This window comes from Gouania willdenowi, chromosome 1 (genome assembly GCF_900634775.1).
Source record: "Gouania willdenowi chromosome 1, fGouWil2.1, whole genome shotgun sequence".
Taxonomy (NCBI): domain Eukaryota; kingdom Metazoa; phylum Chordata; class Actinopteri; order Blenniiformes; family Gobiesocidae; genus Gouania; species Gouania willdenowi.
The window spans coordinates 41477055-41496211 of NC_041044.1; the positions used below are offsets into that span (position 1 = coordinate 41477055).

The 19157-nt window shown below is 38.2% G+C and overlaps 1 protein-coding gene and 2 non-coding genes across 4 annotated transcripts; 1 reads left to right on the forward strand and 2 right to left on the reverse strand.

Annotated features, from left to right (window-relative positions):
• Window positions 1-386: 386 nt before the first annotated feature.
• LOC114461735 (probable ATP-dependent RNA helicase DDX17) lies at window positions 387-18146 on the reverse strand. 2 transcript variants are annotated; one of them, XM_028444037.1, is made up of 13 exons: window positions 17826-18146; window positions 14682-14841; window positions 14239-14335; window positions 13326-13459; window positions 13146-13211; window positions 12932-13073; window positions 11734-11894; window positions 11481-11653; window positions 11287-11397; window positions 11158-11219; window positions 6325-6384; window positions 2423-2659; window positions 387-936 (listed from the first exon to the last, which is right to left on the reverse strand). In XM_028444037.1, exons 1-13 carry the CDS (start codon window positions 17870-17872, stop codon window positions 479-481), a joined length of 1908 nt encoding a protein of 635 aa, XP_028299838.1. In that variant the 5' UTR covers window positions 17873-18146; the 3' UTR covers window positions 387-478. The 2 variants fall into 2 exon arrangements, with proteins under 2 accessions (XP_028299838.1, XP_028299847.1); XM_028444046.1 differs by lacking the exon at window positions 17826-18146 and adding an exon at window positions 16584-16603.
• Window positions 18147-18633: 487 nt separating this feature from the next.
• On the reverse strand, window positions 18634-18705 carry trnae-uuc (transfer RNA glutamic acid (anticodon UUC)). Its single transcript has one exon. It is a non-coding gene; the product is annotated as a tRNA-Glu (tRNA).
• A 118-nt stretch (window positions 18706-18823) lies between these two features.
• On the forward strand, window positions 18824-18895 carry trnae-uuc (transfer RNA glutamic acid (anticodon UUC)). Its single transcript has one exon. It is a non-coding gene; the product is annotated as a tRNA-Glu (tRNA).
• The last annotated feature ends 262 nt before the right edge of the window (window positions 18896-19157 follow it).

The following is a 19157-nucleotide window of genomic DNA, read 5'->3' on the forward strand; positions in this document are numbered from 1 at the left end:
ATAAAGCTGCATTACAACACAACAAAACATCGTCTGTATCAAAACGAAAAAAGTATACACTGTGTTTAGGTGTAATGATCCAACGTTAAAATGCTTTTACCTGTCAAAAAAAGTGTAGAAAAGTACAAATAAGTTTGTATTCTCACAGAAGAATGTGTAATTACGGAATGTAGTCTGCTTAAGAAAATCTCTTTTTTTTCCCCAAACAGTTTAAAATGATGCAACAGAAGCAGCCGGTGCTGTTATATATATATGTATGTATGTATAGTCAGTGTTTGTGATTTTTGGAATGAAAGTACTCTCACTCACACATGTTTGAGTGCTTTTTCGACACAGCGACTAAAATGAAAATAAATTCTGTTTCACATTTTAAATTCTCGTGTATAAAAAAAGTTAAAAATTTTTTTATAGAAAATTATCCAAACATCCACATTTTTATACCACATTTCTGAGAGAATAAGAGCTATTAACCAGGGCTCTACTTCCTGATTGGTGGGGGCGGAGCTGAAGCAAAGGAGTACGATGGTTGTCCCATGAAGCTCATCAGTGGAGGCTGTGCTGTGGTGAACTGCTGCGTCATGAGAGGCTGTGGAGCTGCTGATGGTGGCGGGGCGGCTTGGCTGAACTGACTCGATGAATTCTGACCCCCTCCTCCACCCCCGCTGGACCGACCTCCATCATGAAGGTTGTAGCCCCCACCCCTGCTGCTGTAGCTCTGGTACTGGTCGGATCCAGAGCTGCTGTAGTTGTTTCTCTGGTCCCGGCTGCGGTCCCTGTAGGAGGAAGACGAGGAGGAGGAAGAGCGCTCTCCGTCCCGGCTGGTGCGACCGCGGTCTCCTCCAACCGGGGCTGGGCGCATGCGCCGATCACACTGATCCTGGTACATGAGGTTGGGGTTGTTGGAGTTGCTGCTGCTGCGGTATCTGGACCTGCCACCTTCATAAATCAGAGAGAAACCGTTTGTCACGTTTGATGGTAAACTCACAGAGGAGTCAGCAACTCCACCAGAGCCTACCCCCTAATTTCCACTGAATGCTTAACAGCAACAGAGCTGATACATTCCCATTAAAGTCAATTTGTAAATTTCCACCTCATGCGTATGTGCGTAACAACTCCATCAGTCTACATCACTCCGCAACACACACGCAAACCGTTTATTTTTACCAAGCGTTGGAGAAACAATGCATAAATTCAGCAAAGATAAGCTTGTGTGGGACAGGAAGAAAGTATCCGGTTTATTTTCAAAATAAAATACTCCGCATTCTTCAAGGCGGATCGTATATTCCATGCATTTTACGATCATTTTCAAGGTGGCGGGGGTCTGCTGGTGCCTATATCCAGCTTTCTTCGGGCGCTAGGTGGGGCTACACCCTGGACAGGGCGGCAGTGGATCATATTTCACATAAATATTGACGTTATCTATGTTTGAATCACAATAATATTTTTAAAAGCAGATCTACAGAGCAGGACTGAAATGATTTCCTATTGCTCCTCTCCAAAGACACAATTAACTGTTTGTGTGGCTTTATGGTTCTCTTTGTATTCACTACTACTCGCTATATTGCGCGATTACGCGTGAATTAGCAAGATCTCCTGCGTCATCTGGGCAACAGGTACGCATTATAGACGGAGGCGGTGGGAATTGACAGACTGCAGATTATGCGACAGTTACGGTAGGGCCGCTCGATTATAGAAAAAATATGAATCACTATTATTTTAGTCATAATTGAAATTATTATTTAAACAATTATTTGTCAAACAAAAAGTGAATTATTTTTTTGTACAAAAGAATGTCAAATGTGTTCTTTAAACATAAATAAAATCCTTCAAATACTAAAATCAAATATGTTCACTTTAGCACAAACAAGCACTTCTTGCACATGATGTGTCTTTGCTCTAGGTCTTCATCATTAAACCCCTGCCATGTTTCAGACTGCTAGCAACATCTTTCCTCATGTTGGCCTGCAGGTTAGCTTTAGCTTTGAGATTTAGCAAATTAAACATATATATATATATATATATATATATATATAAACATATATAATTTTTTTCAATAATAGTTTTTTTCCCCGATTATGTTACTTAAGTAACTGTTGTGTGATAATCGAAATCGTTATCGAATTTCGATTATTGCACAGCTTTACGTTACAGAGTAGTTACGCATCCAGTGGAAATATGGTCAAATACCCAATAAATGATAAATCAATGCTTCTGTGAGGATCTTACAGTTGCACACATGTAGCGTATAACTAAAGTGTTTATAAATGAAAAAAAAACAGAATAAATCTCAGGTGTTTTGTTTGAACGTTTTGGATATTTAGATCCTGAATGATTACAGATGGAAAACGAGTTCCCATCTCAGCAGGAAAAAAGTCAAGGAGAATTCCTTTGAGAATCCAACGTATCGTTTAGTTGTCCTTACCTCCTCCTCCTGCTCCTCGGCCTGAGTTCACCAGCTGAAGGAGCTTAGGGTTGATGGCCTGCCGGGCTTCCTCCAGGACCCGGACCAGGTCTCGGGCCTGTCGCAGGTTTCCAGGGGTGAAGAAGGTGTAGGCCGTGCCTTTGTTGGTGCTGCGCGCCGTGCGTCCGATACGGTGAACATAATCCTCAGAGGAGTTGGGATAGTCGTAGTTGATGACGAACTTCACGTCCTCCACATCTTTTGGTTTAAATAGTTTAGAATTAGACACAAAGGGTGAGGAGAATGAAAGTCTTTTATGTGATGTGATTATTTTAGTTTTTCTGAAGATAATTTTCATATAAATGTAAATATTTGCACTGCACTTACCTATAATTCCAGCAGGTTCATTTTGTCTTCTTTTTGAATAATATGTTAAGGTATCATTTTTTCAGACAACTTTTTCAAAAAAATTTACTCTGATCTCCTGACAATATATAAATAGAATTTAAAAACATTTTAATTATTATTACTAGACATTTCAGGTGAGCCCATTTTATTTTCATGCAACCCCAAAGTTGTAAAACCCTGAAATAAATGAAACCTTAACATACTGCACTTACCTGCTTTATCAGACAATATTTAACAAGACAAATCTAATGCTGTTGTAAATGATTTATAGGGGCGTTCCAATCCGATATCGATATTGGATACCAGCAAAAAATAAATAAATACATACATAATTTGTTTTTATTGGATTTATTGAGTTTAATTTTCAGGGTCTTCTAACCTGTTTATTTCTATTCATTTGTAGCATCACTTGATTTTTGCATTTTCTGACAGTACAAGCTACAAGAAGTATTTAAAAAAAAAAAAAAAAAAAGTATGTATGTTCTGTGCCGATATCGTATCTGATCAATATCAGTACCGTATCAGAAGTTAAATATGTGTATAATTCCGGCAAGTTCATTTTGTCTTCTTTTTTGAAACAATATGGTAAGGTTTCATTTATGCAGACAACTTTTTTCAGGAAATTTACTTTGAAATTTACAGGAGATCAAAGTACATTTCAAAGTACATTTCCTGAAAAAAGTTATCTGAATTAATTAATCCTTACCATACATAATTATCAGTATCGTATTGGGACACCCCTAATGGTTCACACATTACCAAATGCCATTTGTTGGTGAGACATTAATGTAATAAAACCACATTTACAAACGTTAACTCCAGTGTTACGAGGACCTGAGTCTGTTTCTCATTACAGGAGACGTGGGGCTCTGACATCACTGCTGAGCAATAACAGAGTGATTAGCTTCTCAAAGCTGCTAATGTGTTGCTTAAGGTTACAAGGCAGTAGCTGAATGTGTGGTGAGGTCATGGAGAATTCAGAACAAAAGGGGATCTGAGGTACTTACCCCTTTACGTTGCGTTTACAAATGTAGTCATTCCCCCTCCCCGATCAGTCCTGGATCATTAGGAGGGGCTGAGGGGGGGATGGGGGGAGAAGTGGCTCCTCCCTTACCGTCCGCTCCCAACAGCAACGTCAGACGGGAGCAGAACCGCACACACACGCACACACGGCCGGTTCTGTTGCTCTCTCGCTGCGTTGCTGGAGCCTCCTCAGACCCTTTGCCAGGACTGGATCCAGACGAGCCCGTCTAACTCTCCCCCCCCTGTCTGTCTGTCTGTGGGTGGGCAGACATACAGGATCCTCAGGCTGCTCCCAAGGAAGGCTCGCTGGTTTACTAAAGCGGGGAGGATGAAATTTAACCAAGAAAGGGATCTAACCCCTCCGAACGTAACCAAGCCTCTAGTTTTTATGTGACGGGGGGGCGGGGCAGTGACAGCAGCACAGACTGCTATGGCTGCCGTGTGCTGCCAAACCCTGAGAGGAGAAGAGGGGGAAAAAAACATGGATAGAGTCATAGAAGTTTTGGCAAGACGTCACTCTTAAACCCCCCCTTCTCAAATTAAACGTCACACTCGCTCAAATAAAATAAAAAAACGACTCTGCTGATACAACTTGTATAATAATTACTACAAAGTAGGGGTGTAACAATTCATCAATTAGATCAATGAATCAATTTATATTCCGACAATGCAACTACATCGATCTGTGCTCGGCAAGTTGGCCTTCAGGATGACATTAATTGATCTCAAATTATTTTAAAAGGTAGTAAATCAATTGTATCATTAAAAAAATAAATAAAACATTGATTTTAAGAATGGCAGACTTTATATGGATTTGTTTTAAAAGCGATTTTAGTGTTGAAAACGTTACTGTCTGTGGCGTCATGTGCCAGCAGACAACAACACATAACATAGCATGGCAGAGTAGCCGGCGAACGAGAAATCCACCTTTGTGGTCCAGTGTGTGAAACACTTTGGCTTTAACACAGACATAGATATTCTAAAGGAGTTGCTCACTGTGTCCACCGTACACCACCAGGACCTGCTGAAGCTGCCCCAGGCTCATTATCAAGTTAAAACAACAAGTATCAGATTTAACCACTGCTCATATAACCTCAACAGATCTTGGTTACACTTCATTAAAAAAAAAAGATTAATATTGTATTATTTTATGGTGAAAAAACAACAAAACTTAATTTAAAGTGAAGTGTTGGTTGAACTTTATTCAAATAAAATGTGAATACATTTGCCATTAAATGTTGTTTATCACCATAATAAATTACAAGAAACAACAGGAATCTATAAAACCCCACCTGTACTGTACAGTATCCTGGTATTTATTTTAGTCACACTGGTTACATTATTATTTTGGCAAAAAAAAAAAAAAACGGTACCTAATCAATTTCCAGTCACGGAATCATTTTGGATTGAATCGTTCTAAAATGAATCGTTACACCCCCACTACAAAGTCTAACCACACGTGTGATGTCTGTATTAGTGCTGACTCCACAGGAACACGGGCCCTGCACATTCCTCCTTTCAGGCAGTTTGCCAAAGAGCCCCGCATGAAGGAATAGTTTCTACTGCAGTAACAAGAAACAGACTAGTATAAACCAAAGGGGCAGAATGTCTGCAGCCAGGGCGAGAAGAGACGGTTCACAACTGAACTCTTTTTATATCTTCGACTGATGATGAGCTTCGAGTAAAACATTCCATTGTTCTTAACCCTAGAAAACTATCAACGGGTGATTTTCACCCGAGCAAACGTATTGACATCATTTTCATGAAGTGGTGTTTGTCAGAGTGTCGTGGGTTCCGGGGTAGCATTAGCATCTTCTCTGATGTTTTAGAAGGTGTGGATGTTTGGGTGATTTTCACCCAGCAATAGTGATCGTGTCCCATTCTTAAGACCCTGTATTTACTGACTGCATCTAAGGAAAAAAAGTAAGTAAAAGTGGTCCTGAAATTTCCATGCTATCTTTATTTAGTCCAGTAGTTGTAAATAAATATCACAAAGTGATGATTTTCAAGGAAATTCATATGGTGATAAAAATATTTTAGTCAGGGGATCATTTCTACCCAATCAAAAAATCTAAATTTTTTGTTCCTCCTTGGAGCAAAGACCAAGTTTCCAGTTTCATTCTTTTTTTTCTAAGAGTTTTCAGTAATTTTGGTCCATCCATGGTAGTTTTTTAAATTTTATTTTGTTAGGCATGGCATAGCTGAAAATAAAAGAACACAACTCTAATTTGTGTTGTGTTTTGTAATATTTTGATGATAATTACTTTTTATTGGATATAATATATCGGGTAAAAATCACCTGGTAGTGAGAGTGTTCTAGGGTTAAAGTAGGAAAGTTTAGTAGAGAACTCTGCAAGAAATGTTGTTTTTTCAGACTTTTGATAGTGCAACATATGTTATATCAATTTGACATGTATTGTGTGTATTTTTTGAAAAATTGATTATAGCATTGGTTAAGACAAATGTGAACAAAACGTAGTAATGAGACATACCCAGACCACGAGATGCAACGTCTGTAGCAATAAGGATGGGGGCTTTGCCACTTCGAAACTCTGTGAAATTAACATACAACACAGTGAATACATCAACAATGCTTTTGTTTACCAGGAAAAAAAACTCACAGAACGCAAACCAAGACAAAATATGAAATATTCATACTTGACAATGAATCTGATTTTGTTCAAGAAAAGAGAATTAAGAAAAATATGTCTTTTTTATGTGCTGCAGGAGTAGAAACCATTTTTAATGATGTTGTGATTTTCTCAAATTAATAGTTTCATATCGATCCGTAAAATTAACCACGGCTGAATATCTGATCGACCCACAAGATTAACAAATGTAAAAAGTGAGAGGTTGAAACTTTACATTGTTTATCAAGACAAACATCTGAACACTGGGACACATTAGCTGAACAGGTGCCTAGGGCTCAATAAAATCCATTTTTAGTAAAATTGGTTTTCAACTCTTCTGAGGAAACATAATAATAATAACTAGAACTGCAAGCAGTTATGAAAGGGGGCCAAGCCTTCCCACGTGACTCGGCCCCCAGGTTTCGTGGAGCCCGTGAAAGTACGTCACGAAAGATGACGGGCTTGGGGCGAGCGTCAGGACACAGGCCAATGTGTCATTTGCTGTGAACAAATGGATATGAAGTTTTGGAAGATGTGATTTAAAATATGAAAGTTACAGGCCAAAATGCATCTGCACCCATTATAGCTCCACCTAAAGGTGCACATTTTGGTATGGGTGGTCTGTGTACTCTTATATATGTACCCTGTAAATTTCACAGCCCTCAACATAATAATTTAACTAAACACGGCCCCAGGAGCGACCCAAGGTCATATCCACCAAATTTGGTAAAAATCGGTCTTGCCATTTAAGAGATATACATTTCCCATATTTGCAGCACCCCCTAGTGGCATAAATTATAAAAATTTTGCTCATGCCCCCACAGTCACATGACAACCAAGGATCTCAGATTTGGTGTTGTTAGCATTTATTTTGACAAAGACATGCAACAGTTATACATTTTTATAGCTAGCTAGAAAACTTTACTCAGTAATTATTCGCGCATATTTTGAGCCAACAAAATTATTTTATCAACTTTAGATCAAGTCCAACTGAAGACTCTACGTGCCACACTGATTAGACAAAACCCCATGGAGGAATTTGAAAAAGAAGGTTTTTGATGTGTAGTGACTTACAAAGAGTAATATGCCGTGGGAGTGGGCGTGGCCTGTCAGAAGATGCGACTCTATATAGGTACCCCCTTTGATCGACTACAACATTTTGCATAGAAAACTATTTAAAAACAACAATATAGCATAATGATGAAATGAACAAGTGAAAACACACATTTTAAAGAATCTAACTGAGTAAATAAATGGAAAGAAACAGTATTTAATGCAGTGGTTAACAACCTTTTTTGAATCGTGACCCTATTTTGATAGTTTTCAATCATGTTTGAGATCAGATATGTATTTATTTTTACTGCATTTTAGTTTAACTATATTCACAAAGTGAAAGTATATAAATACAGTTGTTTAAGATTGTGTTGTTTTAATAATAAAAAATAATTACAAAAAAGTAATTACATTTTTCAGAAATTTCAGGCGACCCCACATAGGTTAAAAAATAGATTTAGTGGCTCCCGAATAGATTTATTTCTATAGTTTTTATTATTTCCAGTCATCTCATGCCTGGGGGGGGACAAAAACGGACACTTCATTTGTTATTTTTCCACTCTCTCCCTCAAGTCCCCCCTGTAGGGCCATTGCGTAACCCTAGGGGTACACGTACCCCCATTTGAGAAACCCTGCTGTAAAGTAAGCTACCCTCCAACGTCTAACAGGCTCGCACACTGCAGACTTTCAAATCCTGCTTTAAATCAACTTTTAATTCACCTGAGTTTTTATTTATTTATTTATTGGTTTGGGGGGGGGGGTTCTTAGCCCTGTTTAGATTTCTTTAATTTCATTATTTTATTGTTTGTTAATAAAGCAGCAGCAAATCATCATTTAGAATGTTGTGTTGATTGTAACCATGACAACAGAAATGAAAACAAACACAGGAGATGAAAGCAACATGACTTGAAAGTACCTGGATTCTTCTAGAGTAGCAAACACAGCTCAAAGCTCACAGCTCTAAAAACTACACTTTTTTGTTGAACATTCTCCTGCTTTTGTTTCTTGAAACATTGATGATGGATCAAAAACCAGCGATGGACGTTACTTTTAGTGACTTTGGGGATTCTGAGCCCTTATTTAACAAATTCAGAGGGGCGTCATTCCACCCGCCAAAGCCACCTCGGAGGAAGAAGTTTATGACACAGGAGATGAAGGGAGACCAACCATCATCTCCTGGAGACAAGGGTGATGATGAACAGGTGAACCATCCACCAGCCACCGTACCAGTGAGTCCCTGTGAACCAGGCTGCACACTGGTACCTGACCAAGCACCACCAGGGTGTATCACATGTGAAGACATGAGATACAAGTCATTCTTTAAAACGTACCAGATGGAATTACTAGACAGGGACCTGGCCTATCTCATACTGGCTCTAGATGTTTCCAGAAAGGAGCTCCATGAGCAGAACACTGAAAAGGACGTTCTGAGGGCCGATCTCAGGCAGGTGCAGGAGAAATTCAAAAGTCAAAGTGATCAACACGACCAACTGTTGGATGTGAACGCCAACATGTTAGAAGTGGTGAAGTCAAAGGAGCAGGCCTACTGCAGTCTGGAGGAGCAGGTGAAAGAAAAGGTGACCCTGCTGGAGAACGCCCTGGTAGAAGCACAGAACCAACTGAAAGCCAAAGATGTGGAATTAGAAGAAGAGCGGTCCAGACACGCTAAAAAGAAACCTCTATGGAAAAGAATCCGCCAGTGGTTTACCAGGAAAACCAAACATTAGAACAAAATAAACCTCAAGTTTGACTCTTAATCTCTATCCCACCCATGATGATTTAAAATGTTCCTCTCTCCTCTCTTTCCATTCTTTCCTCCTTTGAATGCAGGAAGAAACTTTTAAAAAAAGATGAAAGAAGAAATGAATAAACAAAATGTTTATAAAAATAATTGTTGTGTTGAACTGAGTTATTAAGTTGGGTCATACCATGAAAATCATAGTATAATAACTTTTTTCCTCAATAATTCTGACTTTAAATGAAGAAATCTGACATTTTTCTCAGAATTCCAACTTTAAAGTGAGAAGTCTGACTTTAAGTTAAAAAATCTGATATTTTTCTGATTTTAAATTTAAAATTCTTTTTTAGTAATCTCTCAATGAACAATTTATGTCAAATTTGTGTTTAAATTCTGTTAGCTCCATGAATTTTAATTCCACTTTCATTCCATCATTGAGCCCTATTGTTCTTTTTTCACAGTATTCTGAGCAAAATGTTGTAGATGGACAAATGGGGGCAGGGGTCATATCCCCCCCCAAAAAAATCCCATTGTAAACGCAAATTAAATAAATATTACAGTATAGTAACCTTATTTTACTTTAAAATACAAGTCATGCTGCTTAAAAACACATTGACAAAATATTATACCCCTCAATTAAAATAAACAGTTTTTACATTATTTTTCAATTCTGATGCTTTTATTCTGGCCATGTAGTTCATAGTGCTGTGGACTTGTAGCTACACATTCACACCAAAACATTTTTCATTGAGTAAAGTTTTGTATATTTCTAAGTTTTGTGGCATATTCAATTGTACTTTATATTTTGTGTAAATGTTTGTGTATTCTGTAGATTTAGTTTAACACATATTCTGATGACAAAAAGTATAGCCTGTATTTCCATGTCCCCAAAAAGTAAAAAGTGTGCCAAGTTTCACACTGATTGGACAAAATCCCAAGGGGTAATTCTAAAAAGTAGGTTTTCCAGTTTTTGTGATTTTGCGCCGACAAAAGTTTAGATGGAAATGGGCGTGGCCTAGCCCAGGTGATTCAGTGCTACTCAGGGAATCTGTCCATATGAAGTTTTTGAATGTGCGACATACAGTCTGGGAGTTGTAGGCCAAAATGCATTGACCTTGGTTATAGCACCACCTGCTGGCGGATATATGTGAATTTTTGCGTCCAAGGTCCCCTGGGGGTTTTGGACCCACCCTCCAAAGGGCACCATCCTACCTTGCACGGTTTAGCCTGCAGCAACACTTTTACCAACGGAACTATAAAAGGTAACAATAATAATAATAATAATAATAATAATCGGAACGATAACAATAGGGTTCCTAGCACCGCTGGTCCTAGGAACCGCGTATGCTTACATACGCGGTTCCCTGGCCGCGCGGGCTTGGCCCCCTAATAATAAAAAAAAGAAAACCGTAATTAAACAAAAATGTATGTCAAAAATAAAAAATGTGAATTAAAAACCATGTGTAAGCTACAATTAAAAGGTAGCTGTACTGTAGATGTACTGACATGGATTATTCTGACTGCTTCATTTTAATCATTTATAATATGTTATATAACGATGTATGAGAGCAGCATTATTATTATCTAGTCATCCCTCAGGTATCAATGGTTTACTGAATCTGAGCAGATTTATTGATTAAGATTTGACCAATTTAATTTAAAAATTAACCTAATTCAAAGACTGTAATGATTAGACAAAAATAAATGGACACAAGGATGTATCTGTTATTTCACCACTAATGTAAAAAGTGTCTACAGTGGAGATATCTTTTTTCAAGCAATTTATTGATCTATGAGGCCCACATTATGTTTTTATCTGATTAAAAAAGGCTTAAAATGTGATACGAGACGATCCACGTGCATCACAGAAAGAACTGAGCATCATGTTAAAACTTGATGATTACCTGTGAGCACCCAGTCTCTTTCAGGCTGGCTCTTGTCTCCATGGATACACATGGCAGGCCACCTAAAAAAAAGGAATGGTATCAAGAAACGTTTGACACCCTTTCTCAGAGAAATACTGTCGACATTACCCATCACGCCTCATCCTCCGAGTGAGCTCATCACAGCGTTTCTTCGTCTCCACAAAAATGATGGTTTTATTCTCCTTTTCAGCCATGATCTCCTCCATGAGCTGGATTAGTCTGAGTGGTAAGAAATACAAACTGGGTGTGAAATTATCAGCCGACAGTCGACCAAATCCTAAAAAGTTAATCTGCTTTCTTACTTGTGGTCCTTCTCTGTCTCCATACAGACGTCAACTATCTGCAGAATGTTGTGGTTAGCGCTGAGCTCCAGAGCTCCGATATTAATCTGAACGTAGTCCCTCAGGAAGTCCTCGGCCAGCTGCCGAACGTCCTTCGGCCAGGTGGCGCTCCACATCAGGGTCTGTCTGTCGGGCTGAGAGACAGAGGAGGGATGAAAACACACTGATAAACATACGCAGGTAGTGATTTCTGTGATGTCGGCCTTCGTCTCACCCTGATCTGCTCCACGATCTTGCGGATCTGCGGTTCAAAGCCCATGTCCAGCATCCGATCGGCCTCATCCAGCACTAAGTAGGTGCAGCGGCGCAGGTTGGTTTTCCCCGCCTCCAGGAAGTCAATGAGACGACCAGGCGTGGCGATGACGATCTCAACACCTGGAGTCCAATGAGCTCATCATTTTTACTCTGAATGCTAAAATTACCAGACTAAAGTCTACAGTCCAATAATAAATATTCAAACATGACCATTCACCAATTAGTTGAATTTTTTTGCACTATAATGACTGATTTATACCATTATACAGTATAAGGGTTTAAGAAAAAAAATTGTTTGGACGATATATTGCAATATTTCACAACATGATTATTGCATCAATCCAAAAAAAATGTCTGAATGGATTTTTTAAATGATGTCTTTTAATGACAAAAACATTTAATTGTGCCAATATATGCATAGCACGTAAACACCGGGTCACTAGGTGTCAGTGAACCACATCAGACCTTGTTAAACTACATCACTTCTCAATGCATTTTATTTTTAATAAAACATACTGGGCACTTTTATAGATGTATTTGGTTAATTTTTAAAAAATAATTTAAGAACATGACAGAATCAGAATCTGTCGTTGACGCAAAAGCTAAAACTTTTAAAAACATTTTTATTTGAGAGTTTGATAAACATATTTGTTTTATATTAGTAGTTGAATTACAGTTAGTTACCATTTACTTGTTCTCACAAGTTTAAAAATATAAATTGTATTTCATACCATTTTGTAGCTGTAAAGGTGTTATCTGTAATTATTGATATTGCGATGTCGATCATAGTGCAGTGGTTGTGGTTCCCAACCTTTTTCTTGTTGTCACCCCATTCTGATATTACAAATTTCTGGGGACCTCAGAGACTTTTTTGCTGACTAAAATGTGTTTTTTATGTTTGTTACACTAGAGTGGCCAGGGTTAGTGCACAAAGTGACAGACAATAAGCACTAGCTCAGATATCATTATATTACATTTTATTTCAAATAAAATAGAATACAGATGTTTGAGATTGTGTGATGTTTTAATTTCAAAATGCCTCTTCCTGCAAAGTAAATCTATTTACGTGATATTAGGTATTGTTTTTTTTTTTTTTACTGTGCAAAATAGATACATAAAAATAAACAACTTATATAATTCAGTAATACATTACCCACCGCGCTCAAGGTCTCTGATCTGGGGTCCTTTGGGTGCTCCACCGTAGACACAGGTACTCTTGATGCGGGAGGATTTTCCATAGTCATATGCAACCTGTTGGACCTGCTGGGCCAGCTCCCGGGTTGGAGCGAGAACCAGACACTAGGAGAGGACAGGATGACTGTGAGACCACACAGAGAACACAATAACAGAAGAAATAACCACTGCCCTTACAATGGGACCGTCTCCCCTCTCCAGGTAGGGCTGGTGGTTGATGTGAACTATGGAGGGAAGAAGATACTGCAGAGGACGACACAATGACAAATTAAAATACGGCTGCACATTCTGATGAAAATAAACTATGTTCTTGTTTCTGTGATCATGGATGATGTTGGAGATAGATCCATTCCTTACTGCCAGTGTTTTTCCAGAGCCGGTTTGTGCTATTCCCACCATGTCTCTGCCACTCAGAGCCAAAGGGAAACCTTGAGACTGGATTGCAGTTGGCTCTTTGAAGTTCTGCTGATTCAGCACGTCCATCACGTACTCTGGGAGTGACAATCATCAAAATGACCAATCATACACAACAACAGTAAAAGCATGGTGGAAACTAACACTAATAGGGAACATGAACTGGGTTTAGACCGTTGTGAGACAAGTTAGTTTTACTCTACTGATTAAGTGTTGTTGCAATAATCATCGCTATCAAAATGGTAATATACGATATGAAACTTGATATCTTTAAATTAATATAGTCTTACCAGTAAGACAATTCTAGGTTAAATTTGCTGATTAATAATTTCACACAGGCACATTCATTAACAAACAGATGCACAATTTGTGCCATTTCTGGCTTTTTCTCCAAGAAAGGACAGCACGTGTGAGTGAGTTCTGTAGTGTGGCTTATTTAGGGGAAGGTCTGGGTTAGGAGTCAGACACACTCAGTAATTCATCTAACTGTGCTGTTCATGCTGTTCTGAGAAGTGCCAAAAGCAGCAACTCCAAAAATGAGTATTTTATTACAAAATAAGCTATGAATTTTAAATATTTCAATATAGGCGATATTGTAATTTTCTATGTTACCAAAATGGAAAACTCGATATATCTTGAATCTTGATATATATTGCCCAGGCCTAATGGAAAGTATAATCTTTTTTGAAAAAAGAAAATGCAATGATTTACATGATTAAAAAGTGCAACATAAAACAGTTAAGAGTTAAAAAATCAATAATGTTAAAATCAGCAGTAAAACATTAAATAACCAATAATTTGACTAAAATAAACTACGTACACTATACAGTGTACAGGAAGTAAAGGCTTGACTAACGTGGAAACTGAGGCTGGTGAAAAGAAGTGACAGCCTTTGGGCAGCCAGAGCCTCTGATGGTGATCTCCTTCTTCCTGCGAAACTCGTCTACCTCGAACTGAAAAGCAGAGAAACAAAGAAAAGGGCTGTGATTTTACATGATCGTGGAAAACGAAATTCCCGTTCTGACATAGAAAAAATGAATCCGGCACGGATAAAGCAATCTGACGTGGATCTTTTTTTCCTCTCTCTTTATTTAAAACGACACTGTAATGCCTCACATGCATGTTTTAGAACAATGTGTGCTGGGGAACTTCTAAACAAAAAATTGCAGGTCCTACAAAGACAACCTACCAGGTCATCTGTATTTTATTGGCACGCTGATAGGAGAGTAAATTATTGCATTTCCTTCAACAATCACCTAAACAACTAAGTGTAAAGGACAGAACTGCTTTAAACTTTACCTGACTCATGCGCTGAACCTCTGGGTGTTCAGTGTAGAAGTTCTTCTCAAATTTTGGCAGCTCGTCCAGATTCCACTTCTTCTTACGGAGGCGTTCACCAACACTGCCAAACTTCATTGGTGGAGGACCACCATGACTGCTGATGGCCCCGAACCGTGGCCTGGAAGGTGGGATCACAAGAAATTACAGTTGTTTTTATTAAATTTTATTCTTGATGAGTTGTGCTTGTGTTTGTTTACAAATGAATTTTCTTATGTCACTATTTTCAAGCAATAAAACTAAATTGAAAGTGTTACGTTAAACGTAGTCATAGCCCCCAGGACTATAGGTACATTTCTGGACCTTTCGCTAACGTGGTGCACCTATCACGTGACCTAAACTGGCCAATGAGGAGTGGCAGTCTATGGATACGTTTCACGTACCCGTAGCCACGGCCAATTAAATACTAGAGTGGGCCTACTACAAAATAATATAATATTACAGTTAATTCTAGTGTTTGTATTTGTACCCGCAAGTATGGTGTAGTAGTCTGTATAGTATTTAGGAACGGACGATATTAACCAAAACGCATATCTCCATATTTTTTCTCGAAATGAAGCTAAACGATATAAGTCAAATGAAGTTATACATGTAACTCAATAAAGTCTGACCAGAAAGACAATTATGGGTTAAATTTGCAAATGCAAAACGCCACACTGACACATTTATTAACAAACACCTGCACAATATGTGCCACTTTTAGCTTTTTCTCCTATAAGGGACAGCACGTGTGAGTGAGTTCTGTAGTGTGGCTTGTTTAGGAGATGGTCTGGGTTATGATACACTCAGAAATCCATCTAAATGTGTTTTTCATGCTGTTCTGAAAAGAAGCAAAAACAGTGACTCCTAAAATGAGTATTTTAATACAAAATAAGCTATAAAATAAAAATATACCATTACATGCGATATTGTAATTTTCTATATCGCCAAAAGATAATTCTTGATATATCTTTGTAATGAAGCAAGTCAAGTCAAGTTACTTGTTTATAAAAGACGCATGCATATTATCTTTTTAAAACAAATGTTTATTGATTGTCTTTTCTCATGGTTGTGGACCTGCAGCAGAGAGTGCTGCATGATGTGAGCTATGTTTGGAGCTCTGCACATGTTTAACCTTGTTTTTGCCTATTTTTTTGTAAATACTACTACTTGGAAGTCATTAATAAATACACTTTGGTCTGCACCTGGAAACGTGGCCTCAGCTCTACTCTGTTCCTCCAACCGCTTAAATGAAACGGCCGACCGATGACAATCTTAAATCTTGATATATTGCCCAGGACTAGTAGTACCAGTAGTACTATTTTGAGGTATTCTATCAAAGACAACATCGATTAATCTGAAAAAAAATTACTTTTGCTTAATTAAAACTCAACTTTAAATGCACAACAGACAATAAGCCAGATCACTTATAATAATACCAGGGCTCAAGACTGCGACTAAATTGGTCGCATATGCGACTATTTTTTCAGTGTATGCGAGTGAAAATTTAATCTGGTCGCATCTTTGCGAGTGTGTAGCGTGACCTTATTTTGAAAATCCAAAAGGAGGAAACTTCTTTGTCCTGTTGAGTCGTCCTCCTATGAATCAGGGTCCGACATGGACACTACATTCACTGTCATGTCCCCAAATACACAGCTGCTGAGTCACCAACACTGGGGAGAGACACGATCCGTGCTGCGTTCACAGACACTGGGACAAACACACACTGGGGACAGGCGTTTTCCGGGCACGCAAAGCAATGGAGTGCATAGGGTCACAACGTGGGGCGGGTAGAGCACGCTGAGCTCACCAGGCATAGTGAGGGAGCGCATGTGGGGTGCAGAGCGGAGAGCGTACATGCGCAGCGCATACACTATTCCACACCAAAAAGGAGGAACTCATCAGAATCAGCATGGAGGGACCAGAACTGATGGACCATGATGCCAGGCCAGATGTTCTGCTGTGGTTCTCCCAGAGCAGGGGTCTGCAACCTGCAGCTCTGGAGCCTAATGTGGCTCTTTGACTCTTATGAAATGGCTCCCTATAGTTTAAAAAAAAAAAAACTATTGAAATAAATAGTTTTTTGTTTTTTTTTTACAGAGGCTATTAATGATTAATGACAAATAAAGTCCAAATATAACAATGTGTTAACATTGTGCAATGACTCAGAACGTTCCTACTTCACCTCCTTCAACATCTACAGACCATCAACTTTCCTGCACCTGTGACTACCCTTAAGTTTTAAATCCCTGGCAAGATAATTAAACCAACAAAAACAATATTCTGGAAGAAAATAGAGATTTTAATTGTGCGGGAACAGATTCATTTAACCACCAATGTGCAGGTTAAATATGCAAACTTTATGTGTGGCAAGAAATTAGCAATTAGCATGCATTATCAAATTCAAGTTACTTTTTGTAGCCTTTCAAATACATTAACTAAAAGAAATCTTCTTCATATAACATTGTGTTTAGGTAAACTGAGATGCGTACAAATTTGAAGAAGCAAGATACTGTTTTATTTATTGATGTCAATTAATTTAATTTAATTTTAAACTGTTTATAAGTTGCCATTTAGATGACCAATAAAAAACAAGTCAAATTAAATCAAACATTCTATATAATTTTAACTGTATAGAATTTAATACAAGATATTGTCTTCATTGAGAAGGTATTTTTTTCGGCTCCATGACAACTTTAATCCAGGTGAGATGAGGTTAAATGTCTCCTTTGAGAGTAAAGGTTGCAGAACCCTGACCAGGGGAAGAGAGTTAGGACAGTGATTTTCAACTGCTGGGTCGGGACTCAAAAGTGGGTCGCGGATCTGTATTGGGTGGGTCGCGGAAAGCTGGCCAAAAAAAGACAAAAAAAAACTAAATTTGGTTGGTTGAATTAAAATATATATATATATATATATATATATATTTTTTTTTTTTTAATGCATGTGTCGTGAAAAGATTCCCCTACATGAAGAGTCAACCTAAGACAACAAATTCAAGCATGGTTAAACAATTAATAAATAATCAAAAATTATAGTGATTTTTTTTTTTTTTTTAAATGAACATGGTAGACTTTATTTAATCTCACTTCTGTCCTTGTTTATTGCTCATAAAGGTGAAGAACGTACCGATCTCGTCCACGGTCTCTGTCTCCATAGGACGATCCTCCCCTCATGATGGATGTTGTTTTTAGCACGTTAGCTTAGCTTAGGACAGCCGTCAGCGCCAAACTCGATTGACAAACACAATATATGCGCAGCTAACTCAATCTAAAACCAAAACGGTTCTTTAGTTAACGCTTTCAAAACGTAAATTGAACCAAAATTACGCTTAAAAAGTGCTTCGCTAAACTATTGTTTCGTTCGTCCTGAAGCTAATCAAACGTCGAACTTGTTTTCATCAGCCTTTCTTCAGCTACGCAACTACTGACAATGTGACGTCAATACGTTAGGCAAGCAACTTTATTACGTGCATAATTTACGCAAATACCAACCGGGAATGCCAATGTCTACGTTGGCGTTTTTTTTTGGGTCTCCAATCTCGATCTGCGGACCATTGAGGTGCCGCGAGATATAAAACACTAACTTTATTAAAAAAAAAATTAAAAGTAGACTTTGTTAAGAAAATGCTCGCAGACTGTTAGTTTGAGGCAGTTTTTACAGTAAAAGGACGTAATTCTGGGCAAAATTTCAAAATAAAAGTGCCAATCACTGTTACAATTTTCGAACTTTAAAGTATTTAACTCAGAAAACCACAAAGTACAGTACTCTCATTGGGTACGAGATTTGCAACAGAAAGTAGAAAGAATAGTAAACAATTACATTACTTCAAATGAATTGGTTGATTGTGGGTTGAGAAGTAATTTAGAGTTAGGAACTAATGCGGTGATCTATCATCGACTTTATATGTCTGAGGAACTTGTGGTAAAACTAGTGGTTCCCATACCGGGAGTCGAACCCGGGCCGCCTGGGTGAAAACCAGGAATCCTAACCGCTAGACCATATGGGACTGAAGTGTCATAAATTTCCTGTATTTTTTACGCTGTGTATCAAGGTATTGCTATGCTATCGCCTAATTGTGTAGTTATTATATAATTGACAAACAAAATGATGGCGGTACATTTCAGTCCCATATGGTCTAGCGGTTAGGATTCCTGGTTTTCACCCAGGCGGCCCGGGTTCGACTCCCGGTATGGGAACTTACTTTTCACTTCGTGAGGCTTCGACATTATTTCCTAACTATTCATTGTGACCTAAATCTAATTCTGTCTGTAACTAACCTACAAATGCACAAAAATAATTGACATTACTGCCGATTCACACTTTAGGCAGTCGATACCTAAATGTAAAAGTAGTATTATTACTTTTTTAATAATTCTGATTACTTTTTTTCCTGACAGACCTATCACGTGACCTAAGCTGGTCAAATAGGGGAGCAACGTACGGATAGAATGAACAGTG